This window comes from Microchirus variegatus, assembly GCF_963457635.1.
Source record: "Microchirus variegatus genome assembly, chromosome: 12".
NCBI classification, from domain to species: domain Eukaryota; kingdom Metazoa; phylum Chordata; class Actinopteri; order Pleuronectiformes; family Soleidae; genus Microchirus; species Microchirus variegatus.
In genome coordinates this window covers 22,408,691-22,434,648 of record NC_139813.1, presented here as the reverse complement: position 1 = coordinate 22,434,648, position 25,958 = coordinate 22,408,691, and the positions used below count along the sequence as shown (strand labels likewise).

General features: G+C 39.3%; 2 protein-coding genes across 2 annotated transcripts in view; one reads left to right on the top strand and one right to left on the bottom strand.

Annotated features, from left to right (window-relative positions):
* LOC310934809 (regulator of G-protein signaling 6-like) overlaps positions 1 to 9,434 on the top strand; it is a gene marked incomplete at both ends in the record, with an annotated part of 97,949 nt that extends 88,515 nt beyond the window's left edge. Inside the window, 5 exons of the mRNA XM_083898607.1 lie at positions 3,038 to 3,163; positions 4,929 to 5,115; positions 6,092 to 6,181; positions 7,734 to 7,787; positions 9,384 to 9,434. Of these exons, the coding sequence (XP_083754733.1) occupies positions 3,038 to 3,163; positions 4,929 to 5,115; positions 6,092 to 6,181; positions 7,734 to 7,787; positions 9,384 to 9,434 (508 nt within the window). The remainder of the gene's footprint in view (positions 1 to 3,037; positions 3,164 to 4,928; positions 5,116 to 6,091; positions 6,182 to 7,733; positions 7,788 to 9,383) is intronic.
* Positions 9,435 to 13,020: 3,586 nt separating this feature from the next.
* lama2 (laminin, alpha 2) overlaps positions 13,021 to 25,958 on the bottom strand; it is a gene marked incomplete at its 5' end in the record, with an annotated part of 167,531 nt that continues 154,593 nt past the window's right edge. The window contains 14 exons of the mRNA XM_083898606.1: positions 13,021 to 13,285; positions 14,352 to 14,574; positions 14,930 to 15,060; positions 15,179 to 15,310; positions 15,410 to 15,488; positions 15,571 to 15,648; positions 15,750 to 15,830; positions 16,022 to 16,117; positions 16,405 to 16,498; positions 17,214 to 17,326; positions 19,995 to 20,081; positions 22,087 to 22,279; positions 23,507 to 23,683; positions 24,633 to 24,784. Coding sequence (XP_083754732.1) covers positions 13,125 to 13,285; positions 14,352 to 14,574; positions 14,930 to 15,060; positions 15,179 to 15,310; positions 15,410 to 15,488; positions 15,571 to 15,648; positions 15,750 to 15,830; positions 16,022 to 16,117; positions 16,405 to 16,498; positions 17,214 to 17,326; positions 19,995 to 20,081; positions 22,087 to 22,279; positions 23,507 to 23,683; positions 24,633 to 24,784 — 1,797 coding nt within the window. The 3' untranslated portion in view covers positions 13,021 to 13,124. The remainder of the gene's footprint in view (positions 13,286 to 14,351; positions 14,575 to 14,929; positions 15,061 to 15,178; positions 15,311 to 15,409; positions 15,489 to 15,570; positions 15,649 to 15,749; positions 15,831 to 16,021; positions 16,118 to 16,404; positions 16,499 to 17,213; positions 17,327 to 19,994; positions 20,082 to 22,086; positions 22,280 to 23,506; positions 23,684 to 24,632; positions 24,785 to 25,958) is intronic.

Here is a 25,958-nt window from a genome sequence, read left to right as displayed (position 1 = left end):
ATGTCATCAACCTCAAAGTCAAACTACACTAATTCGTCCAAAATCTGAAAAAAAATTTGAAAAAACTTTTTGGTCCAAAATTGGACAAAAACATCATACTATACTATGTCGTCCAAAATGTGAAAAAAAAATTTAGCCCAAAATGTGTCCAAAACGTCATACTATACTATGTCATCGACCTCAATGTCATACTACACTATTTCGTCCAAAATCTGAGCATTTTTTTTGAAAAAACATGTTGGTCCAAAATTTGACCAAAACGTCATACTATACTATGTCGTCCAAAATTGGGCTAAAAAAATTTTGGAGGGAGGGGGACGTTTTTCCCTTTATAACAGGTAGTGTAGCAGAGAGAGAGAGGAGGGGAAGGACATGCAAGGAAGACCGCTTGGTGTGGGATTTGAACCTGGGACACCTGCATAGCCTCAACACCTGGGGCCGGTTGAGTGCTCTACCATCTGAGCTAAACACAATGTCTTACTATACTATTGCGTCAAGTTCAATCTCACACTACACTATTTCGTCGAAAATCTGAGCATTTTTTTGAAAAAACATTTTGGTCCAAAATTTGACAAAAACATCATACTGTACTATGTCGTCCAAAATCGGACAATTTTTTTTAGATAATATTTTTAGCCCAAAATGTGACCAAACCGTCATACTATACTATGTCATCAACCTCAATGTCATACTACACTAATTCGTCCAAAATCTGACCATTTTTTGGAAAAAACTTTTTGGTCCAAAATTGGACAAAAACATCATACTATATACTATGTCGTCCAAAATCGGAAAAAAAATGTGAAATATTTTTTTTTGTCCAAAATGTGACCAAAACGTCATTCTATACTATGTCTTTGACCTCAATGTCATACTACACTATTTCATCCAAAATCTGACAATTTTTTTGAAAAAAAATGTTTGGTCCAAAATCTGACAAAAATGTCATACTATACTAGGTCGTCCAAAATCGGAAAAAAAAGTGAAATCCTTTTTTTTAGCCCAAAATGTGACCAAAACGTCATCCTATACTTTGTCATCGACCTCAATGTCATACTACACTATTTCGTCCAAAATCTGACCATTTAAAAAATATATATATTTCGGTCCAAAATTTGACAAAAACGACATACTATACTATGTCGTCCAAAATCGGAAAAAAATTTAAAATACATTTTTTTAAGCCCAAAATGTGACCAAAACGTCATACTATACTATGTCGTTGACCTCAATGTCATACTAGACTATTTCATCCAAAATCTGACCATTTTTTTGAAAAAAAGATTTTGGTCAAAATTGTACAAAAACGTCATACTATACTATGTCGTCCAAAATCGGAAAAAAATTTGAAATACATTTTTTTAAGCCCAAAATGTGACCAAAACGTCATACTATACTATGTCGTTGACCTCAATGTCATACTAGACTATTTCATCCAAAATCTGACCATTTTTTTGAAAAAAAGATTTTGGTCAAAATTGTACAAAAACGTCATACTATACTATGTCGTCCAAAATGTGAACATATTTTGGGAAAAAAAATGTTGGTCCCAAATGTGACAAAAAACATCATCGGTTAATTTATCGTCCAAAATTTGACAAAAAAGTCATACGTTTGTATGGTCGTCATCGTCACATCTAAATTGAGTTTATCAGACTGATATCAGAATCTGTGGGAATTCAAGGTTGTGATGTTATTATCAGGCCTTCACTAATTAGAACACAATAAATGATTCAGTTTTCTGTTGTTTTCACTTCATTATATCATTAAAACCCCTTTAGTTTGAAGGTCTGCTGCGAGAGACTTGAGAATGTTTCAATTTAACAAAAAATATTTACAAAATCCTGCGCTGAATAGAATCAAAGTTGTTGTCCTTGTGAAGAACGGCACAAAGAAAAATAGCTTTTATTGATTTATTGATTCACATCAGGTCAAAAAACCTTGTGAGGTTGTTTTTAATACAAACCAGTGTGCTTGAAATGAGAGCTGCAACAATTACAATAAAAACATGATTTAAGCGCTCCAATCAGTGGAGCTGTGGATATTTACAGGTAATTATGTTGAGTGATTGGCCGTTTAGTGAAGGAGTCGACTCACCCCGGCCATTTAAAACCGTCATGACTCACCTTCTTCGCTTTACGTGCGACAGACAAAAATAAGAGGATAATGTTACATTAATAATCTCCCGGTGAACTGTTGAATGGAAGATGAACGCGTGTCAGAGGGCGCAGGGCGCTCACCGCTCACCGCTCACCGCTCACGTGCTCTGAATATGAATCCTCGTTACGAGCAGGAATGGATTTGAGCAGATGTGTAATCTCTGAGTCCGACCGAGCTCAATAATTCAGCGGGATTAACGAGCGTCATAAACAAAACATGCAAAGTGTCAGAGCAAACAGCATGAGACATGAGGGAATGATCATGTGAAAAGGTTCACTATAAATGAGCTCTTATGTGAAATGTTTAATATTATAAATGCTCTTATTGTGAAAGAAAAAAAACATGATAACTCATTATACATTACATCATAACGTGACATTTTCATGTTATACAACACGTGAAATTCATTTTAAAGTAGTAAGTACAATGTTTCATGTTATACAACATGTGACTTAAACTTATTTAATTTATATTAATTCATTAAAATAAAAATAATATTTAAATATTTCACATTATAGCCTGATTATTGATGACATTTTAACGTGAAATGTTCACGTTATATAGGGACACATTTTCTCATTATTACTTAATAAAACCATGAAATGATCTCTCTGGCCTGCTACAGATTAATTTAGCATCATCTATATATATTTTTTTTATTATTATTATTATTATTATTATTTTGCGTATCACAACAAGCACCTTTTTTTTGAAATAACATCAAATATAGTCACAAATGTGATAAACACTTGAGGCTAAATTCACTGACTGACTGAACAGGTGTTTCCCCCCACACAGTAGGACATTTCTTCATTTGAGCGCCCCCTGCTGACCATGTTGTTCATATACTGTCTCTGCGTGTCTCTGTGTCTCTCAGTAAGGAGCCCAGTCAGCAGAGGGTGAAGAAGTGGGCCTTCTCTCTGGAGGAGGCTCTTAAAGACCCTGCAGGTCAGGAACTCTTCCTCAAGTTCCTGGAGTCAGAGTTCAGCTCAGAGAATCTGAGGTGAGCAAAAACAACACGGTTATGATAAAATAACCTGCTCTGAAAATAACCAGAAACACATAGATTTGTCTTTGGCATCCATGTTGTTTCCAGCCTCCCACTTCAACTTCAACCCACTTACACTCATTTTTGTTTCCGTACTTAAGCACAAACTTCACTTATTTGTAACTCTAGCAACTTTTAGAGTTGGTATTATAGTCTGTATTTATATAGAGCTTTTCTACACCACAGTTTTCACCCATTCACATGTCATCAGCATGGGGTTAAGTGTCTTTGCTCAAGGACACACATGTAGACACTTTTCTAATACTTTTACATGTAACACTGAAGTACATTTTATACCACAACGTTATTTTTGATATTAAGTACAGTAAATGTCGTAAACTTTTAGACTTTTACTTAAAAAAAGTGACTTCAAGTCATCGTCTGGTTAAGATACTTGTACTTTTACTCAAGTTTCCCTTTAAGGTACTTAAAACCAAACTGAGAAAGACGGACGAATGTGTGTCTTTACGTCCACTCTCTGCTGTACAGAGAAAACAAAACATGACAGAAAAGAAACTGCTCTATAAGTAGGAGGCCACGCTAAAACAACTGTGTTTGAATGGAGGTCCACGGGATAAATGAGCTTCTACTTCCTACTTCTGAGCTACAGACGAGAGACAAGAGACGTACACACAGATCCAGACGCTCCCTTATCATCATCATCATCATCATCATCATCGTCATCATCCTCCAGCTGACCTAACACACTCTCTCTCTCTCCTCAGCCACGTTCTTCTTCTTTACCGGAACCTTTAATTGCTTTTGGTTTTACGAGGGAGTTCAGGGATGGAGAGACACTGAGAGAGTGAGAGCGGCAGACCTCAGAGGTTTTTATCCTCTCTCTCCCTCTCTCTCTCTCTCTCTCTCTCTCTCTATATATATATATATATATGTATGTCTATTATTGCTGAACCAGTCCACAGATCAATATAGATACAAACTAATATCACAGGCGCTCAGCAGCTTAACACATTTCACAACCTGTGTGTGTGTCTCAGACTGAGAGTCCAGAGACACAAACACAGGACGTCCCCTTTTATTTCCCATTTAATTTAATCTATTTTCACTCCTGTCCATTAACTATGGTGGCCCTGAGGTGCAAACGCAAAGCAAAAAACACAAACGCAAAACAAAAAAACACAAAAGCAAATCAAAAAACACAAAAACGTTAACTCAAAACACAAATCAAAAATTACAAACGCAAATCAAAAAACAAAAACACACATTTGCGTTTCCGTTTTGAGTTAATGTTTTTGTGTTTTCTGCTTTTGCGTTTGTGTTCTTTGTTTTGCGTTTGTGTTTTGCACCTCAGGGCCACCATAATTAACAGAGTAGATTTCATCAATGAACGACAAAAGTAGCAGCACTGTTTCTTAATAACAACACGACATAAATGTCACATTCAAGTCAATATCCCATCATTTACTCAGTCATTTAATCACACGTCATGTCTCTGAAGAGTTACTGTTGGTGGACAAATATAAATACCTTCATTTTAGATTAAAATTAAAAGAAAGAAAATGTCACCACAGTGGATGATGTTGTCCTCTGTGACAGTGACTGTCCTCATGTGTCCTCATGTGTCCTCATGTGTCCTCATGTGTCCTCATTCACATGGTCCATGAACCTTCTCAGACATGAGCTCATTTCTGATCCTGCTCACTCCTGCCTGCATTGTTGTGTCTGAAAGGACAGAAATGTTGAATTGTCTCTGGTCCAGGTTCTGGTTGGCCGTGCAGGACCTGAAGCGAATGCCTCAGCAGGAAGTGGGTCAGAGGGCGCAGGACATCTGGGCGGAGTTTCTGGCCGACGGAGCGCCCAGCTCCATCAACCTGGACTCACACAGCTACGAGAGAACCGGTCAGAACCTGAAAGACCCGGGACGATACAGCTACGAGGACGCACAGGTGAGGACGCACCAGAGGACAAACACGGGGACGCTTTTCTGTTTCAGGCTTTTTACAACTCTGTTACATCCATCACTAAATTCATTTTCAATGATTTTGACAATGTAAAAATAACTTTGCACAAACACTGCTCACATTACACCAAATAGAGATTAAATTAAATTAAGATTTAATGATTCACACGTTTGTGCAAAGTTATGAAGGAATATAATCTAAGAATAAAGTGAATAAAGCAGTTTTCATCATTCCTGCAGAGAGAGAGAGAGTCACTATGATGATGACGATGATGATGAAGCTTGTGCTTCATCGTCTGTTGCTGCAGAAATGAAATTCACAATGTTTTTCATTTCTCTCTCATCAGGTGATCTCTGCACAAACCTCTTTCATTGTGTCTTTATTTCTTGTTCATGCTTCATCAACATCAGCTAATGGCTTCATATTGTGAGACAATGCGTCTCAGACTGTGCGACGAGGATGATGATGATGATGATGATGATGATGGTGTCCATCAAATTTCAGCTCCTGTATAAAGAGAAGAGTTAAAAACAGATTATATTTCAGTGAACAACAATCTACAACTGTCTCTATACAGATAGACAGTTGTAGATTATTGCTCTAATTCTAAATCAGAATTATGAGGGGGAAAAATGCCAAATTATGAGAATTTTGATTTAATTTAGTTTAAGTCTTAATTCTAAGGGAATTTTGGGAAAATAATGTAGAATTAGTATTAATAGTTCAAAAGTTAGTTATTGAAAATGTAAATTTCTGCTATGTGCAAATAAGCAAGAGTCATGTTTACTTGTCTGGATAAACTAAACAAAAACGTTTATTTAAAATTAGCTTTAAAAGAAAAGCTAAATTATCCCGCTCAACCAAAGAGTCGTTCAGGTGTTGGTGAATGAGCAGAAAACCTGTTTATAGAGAGAGAAAGATTCTTCTGCACAGTCTTTAATGACGTCTCTCTCTAATCCAGGATCACATCTACAAACTGATGAAAAGTGACAGCTACGCTCGATTCTTACGCTCCAACATTTACCAGGATCTGCTGACGGCCAGGAAGAAAGTACGTACTCTTTTCTTTTCTTTCTTTTCTTTTCTTTTCTTTCTGTCAGTCTGTACTTACAAATCTGCTCACTGTCCAAGGTCACTTCATAAAGAGCCATTAATGACAGGTTTTAAAGGAGGTGAAGTTAGACCTGATTAAAGCACATTCAGCTCTATGTGATAATAATACTTTAGTTTGACAAAGTGTAAAAACTGGCATGGCATGGAAAACTGAAAACTAAATGGATCAGGACCACGTGAGAAAAATGTTTTTTAAAGAAAAATTCAGGATTCTGGGGTAAATTCTGAAGATTCAAGACAGAATTCTGAAGATTTAAGACAATTCTGATGATTTAAGTTAGAATTTTGAAGAATTAAGGCAATTCTGATGATTTAAGACAGAATTCTGAAGATTTAAGTTAAAACTCTGAAGACTTAAGTTAGAATTCTGAAGATTTAAGACCGAATTCTGAAGATTCAAGACAGAATTCTGAAGATTCAAGACATAATTCTGAAGATTTAATTTAGAATTCTGAAGATTAAGTTAGAATTCTGAAGATTTAATTTAGAATTCTGAAGATTAAGTTAGAATTCTGAAGATTTAATTTAGAATTCTGAAGATTAAGTTAGAATTCTGAAGATTTAATTTAGAATTCTGAAGATTAAGTTAGAATTCTGAAGATTCAAGACAGAATTCTGAAGATTTAAGACAGAATTCTGATGATTTAAGTTAGAATTCTGAAGATTAAGTTAGAATTCTGAAGATTTCATTTAGAATTCTGAAGATTAAGTTAGAATTCTGAAGATTCAAGACAGAATTCTGAAGATTTAAGACAGAATTCTGAAGATTCAAGACAATTCTGAAGATTCAAGACATAATTCTGATGATTTAAGTTAGAATTCTGAAGATTTAAGTTAGAATTCTGAAGATTTAAGACAGAATTCTGAAGATTTAAGACAGAATTCTGAAGATTTAAGACAATTCTAATGATTTAAGACAGATTTCTGAAAAAAAGAATGTAGAATTCTGAGATTTAAGTTAATGTTGTGAATTCTGCGTTGTCAACAGAATAAAACTGTATTTTTGTAGCACTTTTTAAAATCTTAATGAAAATTAAAGAACTGATTTAGACTTGTTTTAAGGACACATCATTAACATAATCCTGACATAAAGACCAGGAGAACTTTTGAAGGTCAGCATGTTGCCCAAAGACATTTTGACTGAGTTTGGTAACTGGGAATCAAACTTGTGACCTTGTGGTTAGACATTGACCCGCTTCACCCTCTGAGACCCAGACAAACAGAGACCTGTGTGTGTGTGTGTGTGTGTGTGTGTGTGTGTGTGTGTGTGTGTGTGTGTGTGTGTGTGTGTGTGTGTGTGTGTGTGTGTGTGTGTGTGTGTGTGTGTGTGTGTGTGTGTGTGTGTGTGTGTGTGTTACCACAGGAATCAGTGTGTGTGTGTGTTTCCTCACATTAAAACATGAACACACTCTCCTCTCTTGTCCCCATGTCTTTGTCTCTGTCCTCTCTGTCCTCTGTGTCTCCGTCTGTCTCCTGTGACGCTGCTGCAGCCTGAGACGGAGCAGGGACGCCGCACGTCTCTGGAGAAGTTCACTCGCAGTGTGGTGAGTGAGCGTCCTGCTGCCTCTGCTCGTCCTTCTTCTTTCAAACGTCATGAATCAGCGTCAACACTGCGTCGCTTTCATGTCACAGAAAGTGACTTTTTTCTCTTTGTGTTCAGGGAGGAAAAAGTAGAGCAGCAGAGGAGCGAGCTGCTGCTGCTCTTTTATGAAGTTATTTTAACCAAACTATTCTTTTTGAATATTCTGCTCATATTTAATTTGGACTTGCAAAGATTCTAATGGAATTGCATCATTTTGCCCGGACTTTAACTTCTTCTTCTTCTTCTGCTGCTGCTGCTCTGAGGAGACGAGTCCTCATCTCTCATTTATTCACTTTGCTGATAATAGAACACAAACTTTCTGTCACGTCATTTTAAATCCAAATAACAATGAGAGATAACAAAAATAACAAAGCAGGCGGTCTAAGACTTTTGCATAATACTGTATATGAAGAAGAATTTGATAGATTTGATAGGAAATTCTGAGATTAAAGTCAGAATTCTGAGGAAAGAAATGTACAATGATGAGATGTAAGTTTGAATTCTGAGGAGGAAAAAAAGCTGAATTTCAATATTGTGAATTCTGAGATTTAAGTTAGAATTCCCGAGGGGAAAAAAATGCAGAATGTTAATGCAAATAATGCAGAATTCTGAGGAAAGAACTGTACAAGTATGCAATGTAAGTTAGAATTTCGAGATTTAAGTAAGAATTCTGAGATTAAAAACAGAATTCTGAGGAAAAATGCAGAATTCTGGGATTGAAGTCTAAATTCTGTGGGGGGAAAATGCACATTTCTGAGATTTAAGTAAGAATTCTGAGATTTAAGACAGAATTATGTGGGGAAAAATGCATAATTATGAGATTTAAGTAATAATTCTGAGGAGAGAAATGCAGAATTCTGAGATTCAAGCCAGAATTCACATTTTTTTACCTCAGAATTTAGAGATTTAAGTCAGAATTCTGAGGAAAAAATGAGAAAATAATGTAGAATTCTAACTTTTTGTTATATAAGTCTTATTTATTTTTATGTTGTTTCCGATGTGGAAGTTTCACATGTGGCCCTAATCCTCTTCCATAGACACTGAAGGCAGAGATTAGGATTTTCTGTACAGGGATTGAGGTGTTTGTGTGCGCTCCAATCTTAGCTGTGCAGTTGTGTTTACCCTCTGTGTTGTCGTCGTTGTATTTCTCTCTCACACAAAGACCAAAATCCTCAGTTGAATCAAATCCTGTAACAGAAACAAGCCAAACAATGCGTTTCCCCGTCAACACAATCTGACGAGAAATGACCAGAATCAATAAGTAAACATTGTGTAAATCTCCTCAGACGAGCTCTGAGTCCACGCTGACGTTTTCTTTGTTCCTTCATCAGCTATTATCCGCGATATGCGGGAGACTAAAAATACCCGGCACCACTTTTAGATTCCAAACATGTTTCTAAACAGAAATCTTTGCTCTCCTGCAGTTTCTCCTCCTACACTGCGCTCTTTCTAAATCCTCAGGAAATCCTTCACATTGATGGCATTTTCAACAGCTGTCACACTCACCCTCCCTCTCTCTCTCTCTCTCTCTCTCTCTCTCTCTCTCTCTCTGTCTCAGGGAAAGTCTCTGACGGGCAAACGGCTGACGGGCCTCATGCAGTCGTCCTGACACGGCCTGGACCACCACGAGTAGGAGGAGCCAAGCCCAGAAGAGCTGCCTACACCTGGGGAGGAGGCGGAGGAAAAGCAGCCTGGGGCGTTTGGGTGTGTCTGCTGTGGGAGGAGCGTGAGGGAGGCCGCCACTGCCGGACCGGACTAGACCAGACTGGACTGGACTGCACCAGACTGGACTGGACTGCCACCACGCTTGAATCTCCCCTAAGATTAGCTGAAGAGGACCCGACAGCATGCAATAAGTCACCTGACCTGACTCCTCCCCCCAGGACAGTGCTGTCACTGTGTGTAGAGGACAAAACTCTTCTTAGGAGGTTTCCACTTTAAAAAAGAAAAAAAAAAAACACACACCTGCACCTTAGCAGGTTTCACTCTATCTATCCACACTCGTGTTCATATGGTAGCTGAAGATGCTATCGCTTTATTTTCAGTGGTGTACAAAAAAAAAAAAAAAAAAAATGGAATGCTTGAATGCCTCGACTGATGTCAAAAAAAGACTTTAAATTAACGCTGTAGCTGTTTTATTTCTTCACGCCTTTATTTCACTGAAGGAGACGATGTTAGAGTCTGTGCTCGCTCACAGTCACGCTGCACGACGGAGGAGGAACCACCGACAGCACATTGACCTCTGGGTGTTCAACGTGGGTTCAGTTTGACACAAAGTCACGTCTCAGTTCATCCAGTAATGGTTCGTAAACAAACCCTGGTGTGTGTTCTTGTTGTGATTGCAGAGTGAATTCAGCTACAGCTGCTTGACCTGCTCTGGTACAGTCGATGACACCTGAGACTCAGGTAAACAAGACTGATTTAAAACATCTGGCAGCAACGCAGCAGCTGACAGAGTGTGAGGGCCGAACTGAAGAGGAAAGTCAGAATATCATGAGAATATAATCCTAATATTACAAATTACTTATTTTCATAATATTACAACTTTATTCTTGAAAGATTCCGATTTTATTCTCATATTATGTTATTCTTGAAAGTTTACAACCTTATTCTCATATTACGTTACTCTTGAAAGATTGCGACTTTATTCTCATATTACATTATTTTTGAAAGATTACGTAATTCTTAAAAGATTACGACTTTATTCTCATATTACGTTATTTTTGAAAGATTACGACTTTATTCTCATATTACGTTATTTTTGAAAGATTACGACTTTATTCTCATATTACGTTACTCTTGAAAGATTAGGACTTTATTCTCATATTACATTAATTTTGAAAGATTACGTAATTCTTAAAAGATTACGACTTTATTCTCATATTACTTTATTTTTGAAAGATTACGACTTTATTATCATATTACGTTATTTTTGAAAGATTACGACTTTATTCTCATATTACGACATTCTTGAAAGATTACGACTTTATTCTCATATTACATTATTCTTGAAAGATTACGTTATTCTTGAAAGTTTTACGACTTTATTTTCATAAAATTACGAGGTTATTCTTGAAATATCACAACTTTATTCTCATATTACAACATTATTTCTGAGAGATTACAACCTTATTTTAATAATATTACGACTTTATTCCTAGAAACTAAAAAAACCTCTTAAGTTTGGCCCTCATACTCCGCCATAACACAGAGTCCTGGAAGCGACATAGAAAAAAAATCACAAAGTTAAAAACAAAGATGTCATTTTGCAAGATTTCACTCCAGTGTAGATCACTTTGTCATTAAATTAAAATCACACTGTAATAATCCATGCTCTCTGCATTCAGCCTCCATCCACTGATTTTAAATCTTTGCATTTGTGTTATTTGTTTTAAGTTAAACTCCATAAAAACACCTCCCATGATAGTTTATTTTTGTCCCTTCCAGGGCTCCATAGATTCAGGACTATTTTCTGCCTTCATCACCAGAGTGAATTGCGTCACTGTTTCTAAAAACCTCTGCTCTCCTGTTAGTTAGCTCTGCCTCTGTGAGCACACGCTTTATTAATAGCAGGCTTTTTTCACTCAGCAGCTGCTCTGAACACAGAGGTGTAATCTTGTTGTCATTAAAGGGACAGGTTGACACTTTTTTTCCCCCAAAAACAACCAACAACAGGTGTTTGTTGCTTTAAACGAGTGAATTGGATTATTTCTATCTTCTAAACATTCCACTTCAGGTCTGCCGTGGTGAGGTCGGCTGAGGCGACCTCTGACCTCTAACCATTCTTCACCTTATGTAAAGACGAGGACCGTGAAAATAATAATAATAATAAAAAAAAAGAAAAAAGTGGAATGCACAATGAAGAGATGCACTTGTCCTGTGAGTTCATGTGTTTGTACTTTTGATTTCTCCAGGGAGCGAGAAAAGAAATTCACCTTATCATTATGTGACGATGGACAAATGATGATGGAACGAGCCGCTACATGCTCTCTGTATATAGGCCCACACTGCCCTCTAGTGTGGTAGTGATGGAAGTGCAAGTAAGTGTCTCCACTGCTTTTATGAAACATAATTGAGAGAAGAAATCGTACTAAATTAAATTACAATTGTATCTCCTGATTAGAAGATATTTAAGGATATTCTGAAATGAACTTTATCCAATTTTAAAAGTGACATTTTTAAAGTAAATGTTGTCAAACTGAGTCAGTGATGGACAAAAACCAACATATCAAGTTTAAATGTAGTTTAATTATATAATACTGAGGTGAACAATTAATCTTACTCAAACCTAATCAACAAATTGCAAAATCTACAATCGAATCATTCTATTTTATTATGTTCTATACATTAAATAAATACAATGACTTAGTTAATGTTTTTAAATTCTCATCCTAGTGTTGCATTAATACAATACTGACTGATAAGTGTCATGTAGGATATCCCACATGGCTCCTAATTATAGCATTCTTAAGGAATAAATCTGTGCGATGAAATATCAAAGAGTATAAAAAAGAGCTGTTCTCTCACATATTTTTTCACATTAACCGTCCAGCAGAGAAACCTTGTACCTTTTACGTTTTTGGCCACTGAATAGAAAACCAAAGCTCAGATTTTCCTACAGATAATAAAATAGTGGAATGTTATTGACTAACGTGTGAAAGCTGGCACATGTAAGAGCTTCAGATTCGGTCTCACCATCGTTAAAAAACAAACGAGGACAAATGCAGAAAAATCCTTCAAGAACCTATCTTCAGATCTCTTGACGACTTTAGGTCTATTATTGGACACAGTGTGAGAGCACCTGCAGTCACAGCACAGGTCAGCGCTCCTTTCACAAACTACAGAACCGTTTTAAAAACACTGTGAGGCTTTAGTTTGGAGCCGTTATAGATTTATTGACAGGTCTTACATTGTACAAAATGTCAGGGTCTCATAATGAAAGTGTGAGGGTGGAAGAGAATGTTAAAAGAACAGATCATTCTTAGTCTTGCTTTAATAAAAACTGCACAGGGAGACATTTTAGTTACTCTGAAAAGAAGCAGGTATTTGAAATGTCCATATGTGTGTATTTGGCATGTAGTTCAACACAAAGGAATTGTAGTTATTCAGCCAACTGTTGAGGTCTTAGATGTTTAAAAACATAATTTAATCGTAGAAAGGGGTTATTTTGATATTAAAAATCTGCCTGTGTCATGTTCAAAGACCAAGATGTTGCCAATAATGTTCACAGATGTGTGTTGTATTGTATTAGTGGAAACAAAGGAGGGGGGGGGGTGTCAGTATGATCAGTTAGTACCAGTTAGGCTGCCACAGCAGGACAAGAGAGAGGCTGCACTCCTTTAATCTCCAGAGCCTTGTTGAAGTGCACGTCCATGGTTTTAGACGCCTTGGTGATTTTAAGGTTCCTCATGCAACCTCCGAAGGACGTGCTGGTTGAAAGAGCTGCCTGACGAACGCCACCTGGAAGTAAGACATGACAAAACATCACGTTAGAGCAACATAACAGTTTGAATGTAATGTACCTGTAAATCTAAGGTCTAGTAAATGTAAGGTCTAGTGATGAGACAACTCTCTTCACCCATCCTGTTTCTTCAGGTCAAACCGCAGCCACAACCACTTAGGAAAACACTCCCCTGGCGCCCACCTTTGTGAAAACATGGCCAATTAAGACATCAGTGGGGTCAGGGGGTAGTGGGCATGTTTTGCCGGGGCTTTGTTGTCCTGAGTGGCTGTGGCTGCAGATACCAAGGCTTTGACGCAGCAGACAGGATGTAAACACTAGTGCAGGGCCGTTAATGTTTTTTTAAGCATGGCGTTTCCGGAAAAAGCCGCGCGTGACGGCATGTTTACGTGACTCCAGATTGTTAAAATGAGTCTCTAAAGTAACGCAGTTTTTCGTGCCTCGGCACCGGAGTCAAGGCACCGTTTACCAGTTAGCTCCATTAGCTTTAGCTCCATTAGCTTTAGCGCCGTTAGTGCGCCTACAGTCGAACTGGAGCGGTCTGTTTATGAAACGAAAAGAGCAGCGCTACAAATCACCAGCGTGCCTGTGTACTGCGTATGTGTGCCTCTGTTTTTAAAGTTTAACGTTACTTTAGAGACTCATTTTAACAATCGGGAGTCAAACGTGTGTCTTTTTCCGGTCAGTCGTCATGGAAACGCATCATGTGTTAACGCCAGCACTAGTAAACACTCTCTCAAAACTTCCTCCACTATATACTACCACCTAGGCTCCCCTCTACATGGTTTGGTTGGTTTTCCATGACAATAAGTACCTCCTCAATGTGGGGGCGAGGCCATCACAGCACCGCTGCATGAAACTGCCGTGACTTTGTTGACACACAAACTAGTGACTAAGCAGTTATTTTCGATGTAATTGAATCTAAAGATTTGTTCAGTACTTCCTGTATGACTGGAGCACAGACTACGCCTGACGCTATGCTATGGCGACTCTGCCCACGTTAAGGAGGTACTATAGCAATAAGTAAGTAGTATATAGTAAAGTGGTGTTAGAAGGCGGTCATACTTGGATATCCTCCCACGTAGATGGGGTCGTTGGTGTCGCAGGTGTTGGAGCGAGCGTTGGGACTCTCCGCTTGGCTCTGCGTCCCGTCGACCACCAGCTCCGCCCTGTGGCGGTTTTTGTTGGCAGTGACAGAGTGCCACTCTCCGTCGCAGAAGCCCTCTTCTCCCTCGGGCGTGTGCTCAGCTGTGAATCGTCCAGCGCCGTTGTCCACATGGAAGAGCAGCTACAGGGAGGAGAAGGAACATGAGAGGAGCATTAATAGCATTAATAACAACATAAGTAACAAAGGAGAGCAGTTAGTGTGGCTCTGTCCACAAATTAATCTGTAATATCTCACTGTTTATGAGGCAGATTATTTACTGGATGGCAGCAGTTATGTTCTAATCCATCCAACATTGTATTGAACTGATAAAAGCACAAATTAGAACATAACTCTTGAGCAGACACACTCGTGCTGCGGGCTGTTGCTTCAATATTTGATTGGTATTGATTTTCTGGCCTAACGTCCTCCGACTGAGAACAAATAAATGTGTTATTAACACAAATGTCAAACTCTTCCTTAAAGCACTAGTACGTACCTTGCCCTCGACTATTTCCAGTCCGATGCCGTCGTTGGCTTGGTTACTGACGGCCAGAAGAACTCCGTTGGTTCTGCTGGTTCTGAACTCTAATGCTATGGACACGTCCAGACCCACTCTGTAGGACGCCACTGGACAAAGGAGGAGAGAGGACATTTTACAGAAGAACGTGTCGCTAATATCTTGTTATTGATAAATGCACGCAGTACGATACGTGGTTAGCATTTACTCTGATTTTACTGATCTCACCTGCTTTCAGGAAGCCAGTGCCTTCAAAGTAGGTGCCCGTCTCCGTAGCAACAAAGCATCTTCCTACCATGTGACCAGCGGTGGGCGTGGCCATGTCCAGTTTAAAGTCTTCGATGGCGGCCTCAGAGCGACCTGGACAAGGACAGGGGATAATTTGATATTAATAACAAATAGAACTATAACTGACAGTATTTTGTATGTTGCATAACAATATGAACACAAGTCTTTTACCTGGAGTGGCTGGTTTCGTGCTCACAGCTCCTCCCACCATCTTCAGGTTACGGATGCATCCATTGATACTGTAGAGAATCTTGAAAGAGGAAAAGGAGAGGAAATAAAAACAAAGGAAATAAGGCATCCTATAATACAAATGTATGTTTCTGTGTTCTTACTGGTCCGATCCTCCTAGTTGTGTAGTTTTGAGGTAATCCACCAACGTACAGTGTTCCCACCACGTCCAACAAGTCAGCCTGGTGGAGAAAGGAGGGGAAAACACACACACACATACACTATGAAAACCATCATGTGTTTTAATACAACTACAACTAGTACACTAGAAAACTCAGTGTACCTTTTTAGGACTGGTCATCTGTTTACTGTATCGTCCATCAACCATGAGAAGACCTCTCTGCTTGTTACGACTCACACGGATCTGAGGAAACGAGAGAAGAGTGCAAAGAATGCAACAAAGATTTTGGACAACATAACGTACTTCAACCAAATGTTTCCTAACTCTTCAATCTATTCCAAGTGTATTTGTTGTTTGAAATGAAAATCGACTGCTGGCCCTCAACAAGGATAAATAAAGTTGTATTGAAATATTAAATCATTAAATCACGTTACCTTGTGCCAGTTCCCATCGTTGATGGAGAAGGGAACGCAGCCGGAAATGTTCCCATGGCCGAGATCATAACCAAGACAAACCTGACCGTCCTTGATCTGCAGGGAGAGAGAGAGACATTACAAACTAATGAAATTATCTTTTAATAAAAAAAACGATGTTTATTTTGCTTTTGTATGACTACAACCAGATTTTTAAAATACAGTAGTCCAAAATGCAAACAAATAGCCACTAGCTAAACTGAAAATCACCTGATATTAAATAAAAGTGGTGTGATGCCACCTAGCTTAACTGACGTGGACACACTTAATTGTATTATTGTGCATGTAAAAGTACTGAGTGGGTCAACAGAAACATTAGCTGTGACAGAAGAGTGGACAGATACCTGTATGGTGACAAAGTCAGCGTGGTTGATTCTCGCCATGTAGAGAACAAGGCCAGACTCCTCCTTTGTCCTCATGTCAAACTCTAATATGAGCCTGACACACACACACACACACACACACACACACACACACACACACACACACACACACACACACACACACACACACAGAGTAAAACATTCATTATAATGTGGGTAAATAAGTTAGTTTTCATCCCTATGTATATGTGAAAAATATATACATATACATAGGGATGACACACAAGTTGGAAAGAACACCCAAAATCTTTGGGTAACATCCTGATGCTTTTCAGTTCATCCATTACTAAAGCTGCTGGATCAACACAGAGCCTTAAAAACAGAGAGGAACCATCGTCTTGTCCTGTCTGTATCGTACAGTGTGTCCTCATTTCCTTCACTTTCCTCGTTGGTCCAGTCAACAACACGTTCTCCATTCTGACACATTCTTACTCATTCAATCAAAGCTAAATCCCTGGGTTTTACACAGCCATGCATCAGTCTTTGGAGAAATCTGATCCTGTCTTAACCATCCCTCACTCACTTCTGTTTTCCCTCAATTATTTACAACATCGGTCCGTGGTGTGGGATCCAAGGAAAAAACAAAACAACACACAAACAGACCCACGCATCCACAGTATTTCAAATTCTGAGTGAAAATACCATTTGCCTCTTTGGCGTTTCTATTGTATTCCTTCTGTCACTTCTGTGTTGATACCTTTATGGTTTCAAACATATCCTAAAATACAGCGCTAGAAGCCGTACAGTGATTTAAAAACAAGAGCAGTCACCTCTCTCTGACTTTGGCGTCATCAAAGGCGAAGCTCATGTGGCTGTTCCTGGTGAGTCCAAACTGATAGGCCTTCTCCAGCGCTGTCGGGGCCACAGCTGATGCACATGAATCCTGGAGATTGGACATAACACGTCAGTTACACTGACAGGGTTTCACCACACTGCTCCTATTGCCTCTTGTCAATAGGAACCTTAACACCAGAGCAGAGCAGACGTCAATCAAACTAATAAGGTCTCTGCCTATGATGTGCAGGGAGCTGGAGGGGCCGCTGCCCACACAGGGGAGGGGGGGGGGTCATTGGATAGTCCTTAAAAATAGAAGGGGAATGAATTAGGTCAATAAAATACGTAAAATAATCAAGTCAATTAAGATTAATGTAAAAAAAAAAATATGTTTTACAGTTTAAGTAACAGCAGTTTGATAAATACAAACATGAAATCCTTGTTAGTCTGCTCAGCATTTCAAATACTCTCAATTAAAAACCAATCTGACTGTGATCATTCCATCTAAAATGTTTTTATTCTCAGCAGGTAAATAAAGTCTCTGGTATTTCCCGACTGATACAGAAAAACCCCGCTCTTCCCCAGGTTGCAGTTCCACCAGAGACCACAAGGTGTTAGTGTTGTAATGCATGTCAAGTCATCGCCGCTGAAAGAGTTTTTCCTCCTCTTCCTTTGGCCTCTGCTTCTCTCCTCCCCTCACTTACACCTCTTCTTCTACATGTACTCCTCCTTTTTTTTCTCATTTATGTTGTCCTCCCATCTGCTATTACTCTCCTGACCTTTCCAGCCCTTTATTCTCATTTACTTCCTACTCTCTTTGATAGTAACTCCTTCTCTGTTCTTCCTTGAAACTCCTCTCCCCTCATCATCTTTTCTCCTCTATCCTTTAATATCCCATTTTCTACTCCCATCAGCTATTTTCATTGCTCTTCTTTAATGTCCTCTCAGACCTCGTCTCTTCTCCCCTCCAATCTTTTTTTTTATTTTCACCTTTCCTGTCCCCTCCTTCCCTTTCTTCATGTTTCTCCTCTCCCACTTCTTACAAATCGTTTTCTCTCCCTCCACCTCTTTGCTCCTCCCTTCATAATGTACCGTCTCCTGCTTTTACATGTAAAAAAAAAAAGAGCCAATTTTCTCCCCCATTCTTCCTGCTCCTTTTGTTACGCCTACATTCATATTTTACACTTTTCCAATTTTGTTTACTTTGACATTTGTTCTCTCCTGCTTTATGACTCCTCCACCTCTTTCATTCACTTTTATACTTCCCATTCCCACACAGAAACACTGGCAGTGGAACAACAACAGAGTTAAAAGCACTCTGAAATAATGTTAAATTAACTCTTTTAGTATTAAAGTAGTTAAATCAACTGTTTTACTGTGTAGATGTTTTTGGCCTTATTCCCCCATCACCTCCTCATATCTCTTCTTTCTCTCCTCAGCTCCACTACTTTGTAATATACTCCACTAACTCCACCACTCCTCTCCTCCTTTCCTACATGTGGTTTTACTCTTCCTTTCCCCTAACGTGCTCCTCCTCCTCCTCCTGTGAGAGTGTATGTTTGTCTCAATCTCCTCTCCCCCTGCTCTTGTTCTTTCAGGTAAAGACATTCCCCACACCGTGACCTTGCTTTGTTACAGCTGACACTCACCTCTTATCGTGCGCTGTCCTCATACCTGCTCAACCTCTCTCTCTTCCCCCCCTCCTCTTTCTCCTTTTCTCTGTGTCTAACAAAAGGAACACGTCACTTGCTCAGAAGCCCTTTCCTTCCATCTTCTTTAATTCTTCGCCCACTTCCTCTCCTCCGTATTTCCATTAAGCCAACAAAAGGCAAGTGCCACTCTGTTCAGAAAGACTCTCCACTCTTCCTCCATGGCTGCACCTTTTCTTTCTGTCCTCTAACCTCTTTCATCCACCTCTTCCTCCCTCCCTTTTCTCTCATCCCCCCCTGAGTCTTTCCATTAAGACAACAATGGGAAAACCATCTTCCATTCAGACGGGCTAGTCTTTGGTTGGAGGTCACACCAACACAATTTAGCTGGAATTTTTTTATGAGTGTGAGTGTATGAAGGTAAAAAGACTGTGTGTGTCGTAAGGGTTGCCACCACTCAACAGAGTCCACGCTCTGCTGATGTTTTTCTGCTCGACTCATAACCCATTTGCAGGCTTGTACCTTAAGCTCATGTCATCACTTAATCCAGGAGAAGCGGGCATCTCTGAGCTCTCAATCTACAGAGTTACAGTCACGGGTTAAAGGGCAAAGTGTCTGAAAAGATATAGCTGTGATGTGGGTCAGCAACCGTCTCCACACTTCAACACAAGAGTGCTCCATGCTTAGGGTTCTCTTTACTCATCATAAGTGACGCCATGACCTCTTGTACTAAGCAGGTAACCCGTGGCTGCTCGAGTAGAGCTGGTCGGCAACTGTAAAAATGTTAAGTATGTACTTAGTTTTATCATCATTCAGCACTTGACCTCCAGTGTCACCGCTTCGGTTCTTTCTCAGCGCCTTCGACGACAGACGGCAGATAATAATTTCACTGAAAACGACCTTAAATATCCGTGTTCACCTTGTGTCAAACACCAAAAAGCAGGTAGACAAAATTAGCAAGAGGCTAACTGGTGAAAAGAGGGGAGATTTCTGCCATTTTAGAGCACAGGAGCTGGAGATGAAAAAATGCTTGATAGCAAGTGAGTACTATTGGTACTGTGGCCAGTAATATCTGCCCCAAAAATGTTAATACTTGTGTGTGTGTGTGTGTGGTGCGTGTGTGTATACCGAGTCAGCCCTGGGGTCCAGTTTGGCAGTAGTCTGGACTGTAGCAGCAGTGGCTGTAGTAGCAGGAGGGGCAGGGGGCGTGGCCTCCTGCGGGGTCAGCAGTCAGGGAGTCAGAAGGAAGTGGATTAGTGGCAGCCACACAGACAAACATGGCGGCAGCAGTGACAAGCACACATGAGCATGACAGGCCATGATGTTCAGAAGATGAAATGTCAAAGATGCTGAAGTAAGAAGTAGAGACTTGTAGACTTGTTGAAGCGTAACAGCTATGACGGACACTTCATGATTTAATAAAACAGACTCTTGTTTCATTCTGACCATGATATATTGCTACCTGTAAAGAAGTGACAACCTGTTTTCAGTGTCCCAAAGATTCTACATCATTTTGAAGCTGAGAATCATTTATTTGTCAATGATGATTTTTTTCATGAGCCAGGATTTAAAAGGCTAGTTAGAGGCAGTTGTGACAACACCGATGAAAAAAGTGAAGTGTCACACTTTTATACTCCTAACAGCACGTGTTCAAGCTGACCTCTAAACTAATGCTCACAACTCTCTGGAGAATCACGATTCATGAGTGGAGACTATTTTGACAGAAGAGAGGGAGAAGCCTCTTTCTGCTAAGGCTGTTGTTTATCGTCAACTATAATTACTGTTTCACTTGAAGCAACATCCCTTTGCTGGTGATGAAAAACACATCACAACTTTCACAAACTATGAGTGGAGCTCTGTCACTTCATCCAGCCTCACAACACGTCAAAAATAGAAATAAAAAATGTATTAGTAATTACCCAACAGCAGTGGCTCCCAAAAGGTCCTGTTGGCACGATCTATGTATTTCTATGTTGATTGTATTTTTTTAACCACATTTTATCTGATGGATCAACATGGCAAGTGCTAAACTTATCACAATTTAATTAAAAATAAAATACAGTTATGCTTATGCAAAAACTACACTGTTAGTCCAGCAATGAAATTACTACTGTAGGAAAAGTGTTTCTATTTTACATATAAACAAATCATTTGTTTATCTATTGTTAAAGTTAAAGGAATTTCACTTGAATAAGAACATCTTATAATAATTTTACAAACCTAGAGAGGACTTCTTTGTCTTATAAAGCTATGGTGAGACATTTGCTTGTATTCTGGCTTTAAAAAAGTTCTACTTTATGAGTTGACAATACTCACAATAGACCTGAAAAACAAAATGTGACTTATAAAGATAGTTGCCTTGTTCACAGGGTCTGAAATAAGCTCCCATTTTCACTTTAAATGTGGTTTGGACTGAAAAACTGCGGCTTCACACAGACTGGGTTCTATATCACAGAGCAGATGAACTTCCAGCTCATAAAGCAACAAAGCACAGAGTTATAACTACACTGGCGAAGCTCTTTGGCTCTGTGCTTCATGATCAATGTCCTTTAAGAGGCGTAGTTTAGCAGGTGACTGGGTAACTGATAACCTATGACTGCTCTAGGACCTGTAATATATTAAATATACAAAATATATCCTGACTATTAGATAAGAGTATGTGAAAATGAATGACCCTCCTAGCATATAGTGGCTAAACGTTAGCTGAGAGTGTTTTGGCACCTGCAGGCTCATAAAGCATAAACGGCATGCACAGTTAGCGTTGCGTAGTGGCTCTGCACTGTATGACAAGCTGCCAGAGGAAGAGTTTAGTAGCTCAAGGCTAAAAGGACTATAAAGAAAAGTTAATGGGCTGTACAACTGCTGTATGATGAAACGCTAAGCTAACACGCCGAGGCCACGGCTGCATTTCATCAGAGAGAAATGTGAGTGTGTTTGTGTGAGAGCGTGTGTGAATGCAAGAGAATAAGAGCACGTTGGAGTGAGGCATGTGTGCACTTAACAGGAGTGCATAGAGGTTCAGTATGTTCTCCTTATAACTGTGTTCTTTCCTTGTACGAGTGATTCATGTACATGTGTCAACAGCTTTAAAATAGGATGCACAATTTTGTTGTTATTTGATATACATGATATTGAAATGTATCCACAAGAAAACCAATGCCAATAAAGGTTTAGTAGACCAAGTGCTTGTGTTTACCCCATGTTAATGTTAGCTACTTACAGCAGGAGGCCCTGGAGGTGTGGTTGGGGTCAGTGGAGGACGATGTGGCTCCTGCTTCTCCTCTTCTTTCTCCTCCTCTTCTTCTTCTTTTTCTCCCTCTGGCAGAGGAGGTAGCAGTGGTTCGGGGGCGAGGCTGGGGCACTGGCCGATTTCAGCATTCTCAAAAGACACGGGCTGGGAGAAGTCTGAGAGGCTGCAAGGTGGACAGGCAATTCTTATTTTTACCATTAAACTGTTTAGCAGACACCGACAGCCTTTGCTTGAAAAACTGAGGAGATCAAAACTTGTGGCTTTAGAAGTTAGTGCAACACGAACACTACACTGCGGAATGTAATATATATTATATATCTTAATATAAATGAATGCATTTGTTTCACGTTCAGTCGAATGCTCATAGGTGAGGGCTACAGTGCACTGACAAGGTTTCTATTATTTAGTATTCTATTACATTAGTATGACCAAGTGAAGGTGACATGACATATAATGAGATCTATTTGCAGTAAATTAATAGAAGAGACTAGGACACAGACACATACTGACAGACAGGTGAAGTTACAGCTGCGGGAGTGAAAGGGTTGAAACGAGGTGTGCGATAATAAACAGACATGAACATAAACACTCGCAGAGATAAGAGAGGAGTGTAATATGAGTTATGAGTGTTTTTATGATGTCGGACAGCTCTATTACTGTTGCTGCAGCAGAAAGAGACATCCGCTTTATGATTACAATCATCAAAAACAGCATCATCATGACCTCCGGCAATCATTAAGTACATTTAAACCCCACCGTATATGGAGGTCAATATCGAGCCTGTCGTCCCGTGCCAGCAATGGTAACTGGACGATCATTAGAACAGAAAGCTACAGCTGTTGTGTCAGTATTGCTACTGAAGGTTTTAAGGTCAACATATTAAATTACCGGTAAAGGAACATGAAGTGGAGTGCCTCAGTGTCAGCGCTAAGATCCAAAACAGAGAGCTGATTGTTTATTTGCCGCACATTTATATTGCTGTGATAGAGCACTGGAAATAAATCAGTACATTCCTTTAAATTGTTTTGTGATCAGATCACAGTAAAGCCTGAGAGAGGTGTGGATGGATTTTTATCAACAAAGGTAGCAGGTTTTGGAGATGCATTGCAAAGGTGTTTGGAGTTCATCTAGCAACAAAAGATGATGCATATTTATGGTAGATTTAAATAAGCATGTCACATTTTCTTAGTTTCAAGAAAGATAATATTATCCAGACAACTACACTGGATGTAGTTCCAGTCAGGGCCATGTTCTCTGGTACTCCTGTTTCCTCTCACATGTCCAAAAAAATGCAGAGGTTGATTGGACACTCTGTCCTGCGACCCTCGTGGGATGGAAAAAGCGTTAAGACAAAAGGAATGGTAAAACGTGGATGTTACATGTTACGTACATTGAGTTGACCATGAGGTTCCAAATGCATCCTTGGAACGGGACGTTGACTCTGTTGGACGTCTGCTCTACTTCTACAGAAATACCGCCCAGGAAGATGCGCTGCAAGCTTATGGGTTGGTCATTGGGAAGTGTTGCCTCTCTCTTGGCCTCCTCGTCAACTTGGACTGCAAATGATCTGGTAATAAACAAACATGTACATATAGTCAACAAAAATATAAATGAACAAACTTGAAATTTCTTGAAAAATAGAATGTCATGACATTTGCTCAGATTCTTGAAGCATTTGTTTATGGAATGATTTGTTTTGCTCAAACCCAGTATTCCAGTGTCACTTGGCCACTCCTATTGACTACAATCTCAGATTGAGTATTTCAACTCATGAGAGTCATGGAGCATGGTGGTGGTCAATAAGCGTGACCAGTACACAGACACTTCTTATGATCTGGTCAATACAAGGGCACAACAAAATGTGGACTTTTGTCACTTGTTAATATGCCACAGATGTCACAAATCATGAGGGAGCGTGCCATTGGCATGCTGAGTGCTGGGTTGAGTGTTACAGCTGTGGCAACACAACTGAATGTGTATCATTCCACGACCATTCCAGGCCACGATCGACAACCTGGTAATGTCCATGCGTCGCTGGTGTAGCGCTCTGCGTGAGGCTAATGGTGGAACCCACACGTTATTGAAGTTTGTGAACTTGGATGATCCCCAATTGTGTTCTTCCTGCCATTACTCCAGGACTTTTGTTTTGAAATTGATCCCGTGCTCGCAAATTAAAGAGACTTTATGGATAAAGTTGTATTGTTATTTTTGGATAGTTACTCTGTTTTGTCACATAACAATAACTACAAGTTTTTCTTTGTGCGTTCATATTTTTGTTGAGTGTATATAAACAGTGTTACACTACTCACTTACATAATTTCCTTGTCTGACCCATTCCTCCAAACATGTCTCCACCTTTACATTTAACAGCTGATATTATTGTGACTTGTTTTCTTCCACGTAAGGAAGGCAGGCCTCTATAACGTGAGGATTAAATCCCCAGAACACGAGTAAACACCAAGGAAACACTGTTGCAGAGGGAAGACTCATAAAAATACAAAAACACAAACACCGACCTGCCAGCCAGCCTCTCTATACGCAGTGAGTGCTCCTTCCCATCATTAAGAATGCCTTGCTCAGGTCGCCTGATGACACGACGTGGACTGTGGTGGCCCGTGAACACCAAAACCTCCAGAGAGCCTTTGTTCAGCATGACAGAGAGGTAGGGCTGCAGGAGTCACAGATAAAGTTTATGAGCGGCACAAATCTGTACATTCAAACTACTCTCAGGACACAGAGAGGGACAGAAAACATGAAATTGAGAGGGAAAAGTTCATAAAGGTGCACAAGAGAAGGGCTGTGAATATAGCAACTAGTGTATACACACCATATAACAGTGATTCGTAAACACTAGGGGTGGGGGAAAGAAATCAATTCACATAAGAATCGTGATTCTAATCATCCACAATTCTGAGTTCATTCATAAACTTCAAAAATCTAATCTATTACTAAGTTCTTTTTTTGTACAGTAAGTAAGTTTTTTTTGTTTGTTTTGAAAGAATAAATGTCAACTTTTGTCTAAAGTTTGCCTTTGTGTGATCACATCATTGGAATCAGTTTATTTAAAAAGCACATTATCTTATACGCACTATGCATTGTATACATTTTTCAGTTTGAATCGAATGGTGAGACACCCAAAGATTCACATCCCTACCAAACACTGGAATTTTTTGGGGTCCCCGAACAAATTCGGACAATTTTGCCAACCTTTTATAATTAAGATTTATGTGTAAAGGCTTGAAATAACACGCATAAAATTACATTTTAATCTATTTCCCAAACATCATTAAAAATGACGATTTTACCAATTTAAGATATTAGATTAAATACGGCTGTAAATTAGTAGCAACACTATGCACTAATCTAACTTAAGACATTGTGTGAATTCAAGGATCTTTAAGAACATTGTGATGTTGATGTAATCTATACCCATGTTGAAGCCCAATTTATTGGGTGTATAACGAAGAAAACTTTGTTGAACTAGATTAATAAATAATAAAAGGGCATTAATAATAAATGCTTACTCGCATCAAAATGATTTATCAAACAGGAATTCTGCTTGTTTCATACTATTAGTAATAATGCTGTGCTTGACTGAGATTCAACTCGCCATCCATGCCACAAAAAGAAGGAGAACTGAGAGAAAGAGAGAAAGCACGTGAAAAGGCAAACACAAGGGAGAAAAGACAGAAGTGCAAAGAAACAGGAAAATGGGAAGTGGGAGGTTGATGTGGGGCTATATGGAGAGAAACTGGGGGGAAATGAAAGAGGCAGGAGAAGGGAGAGCAGAGAGGAAAGGATAACAAGAGATGAGAGGAATGGAGAGGAGAGGATAATAGGGG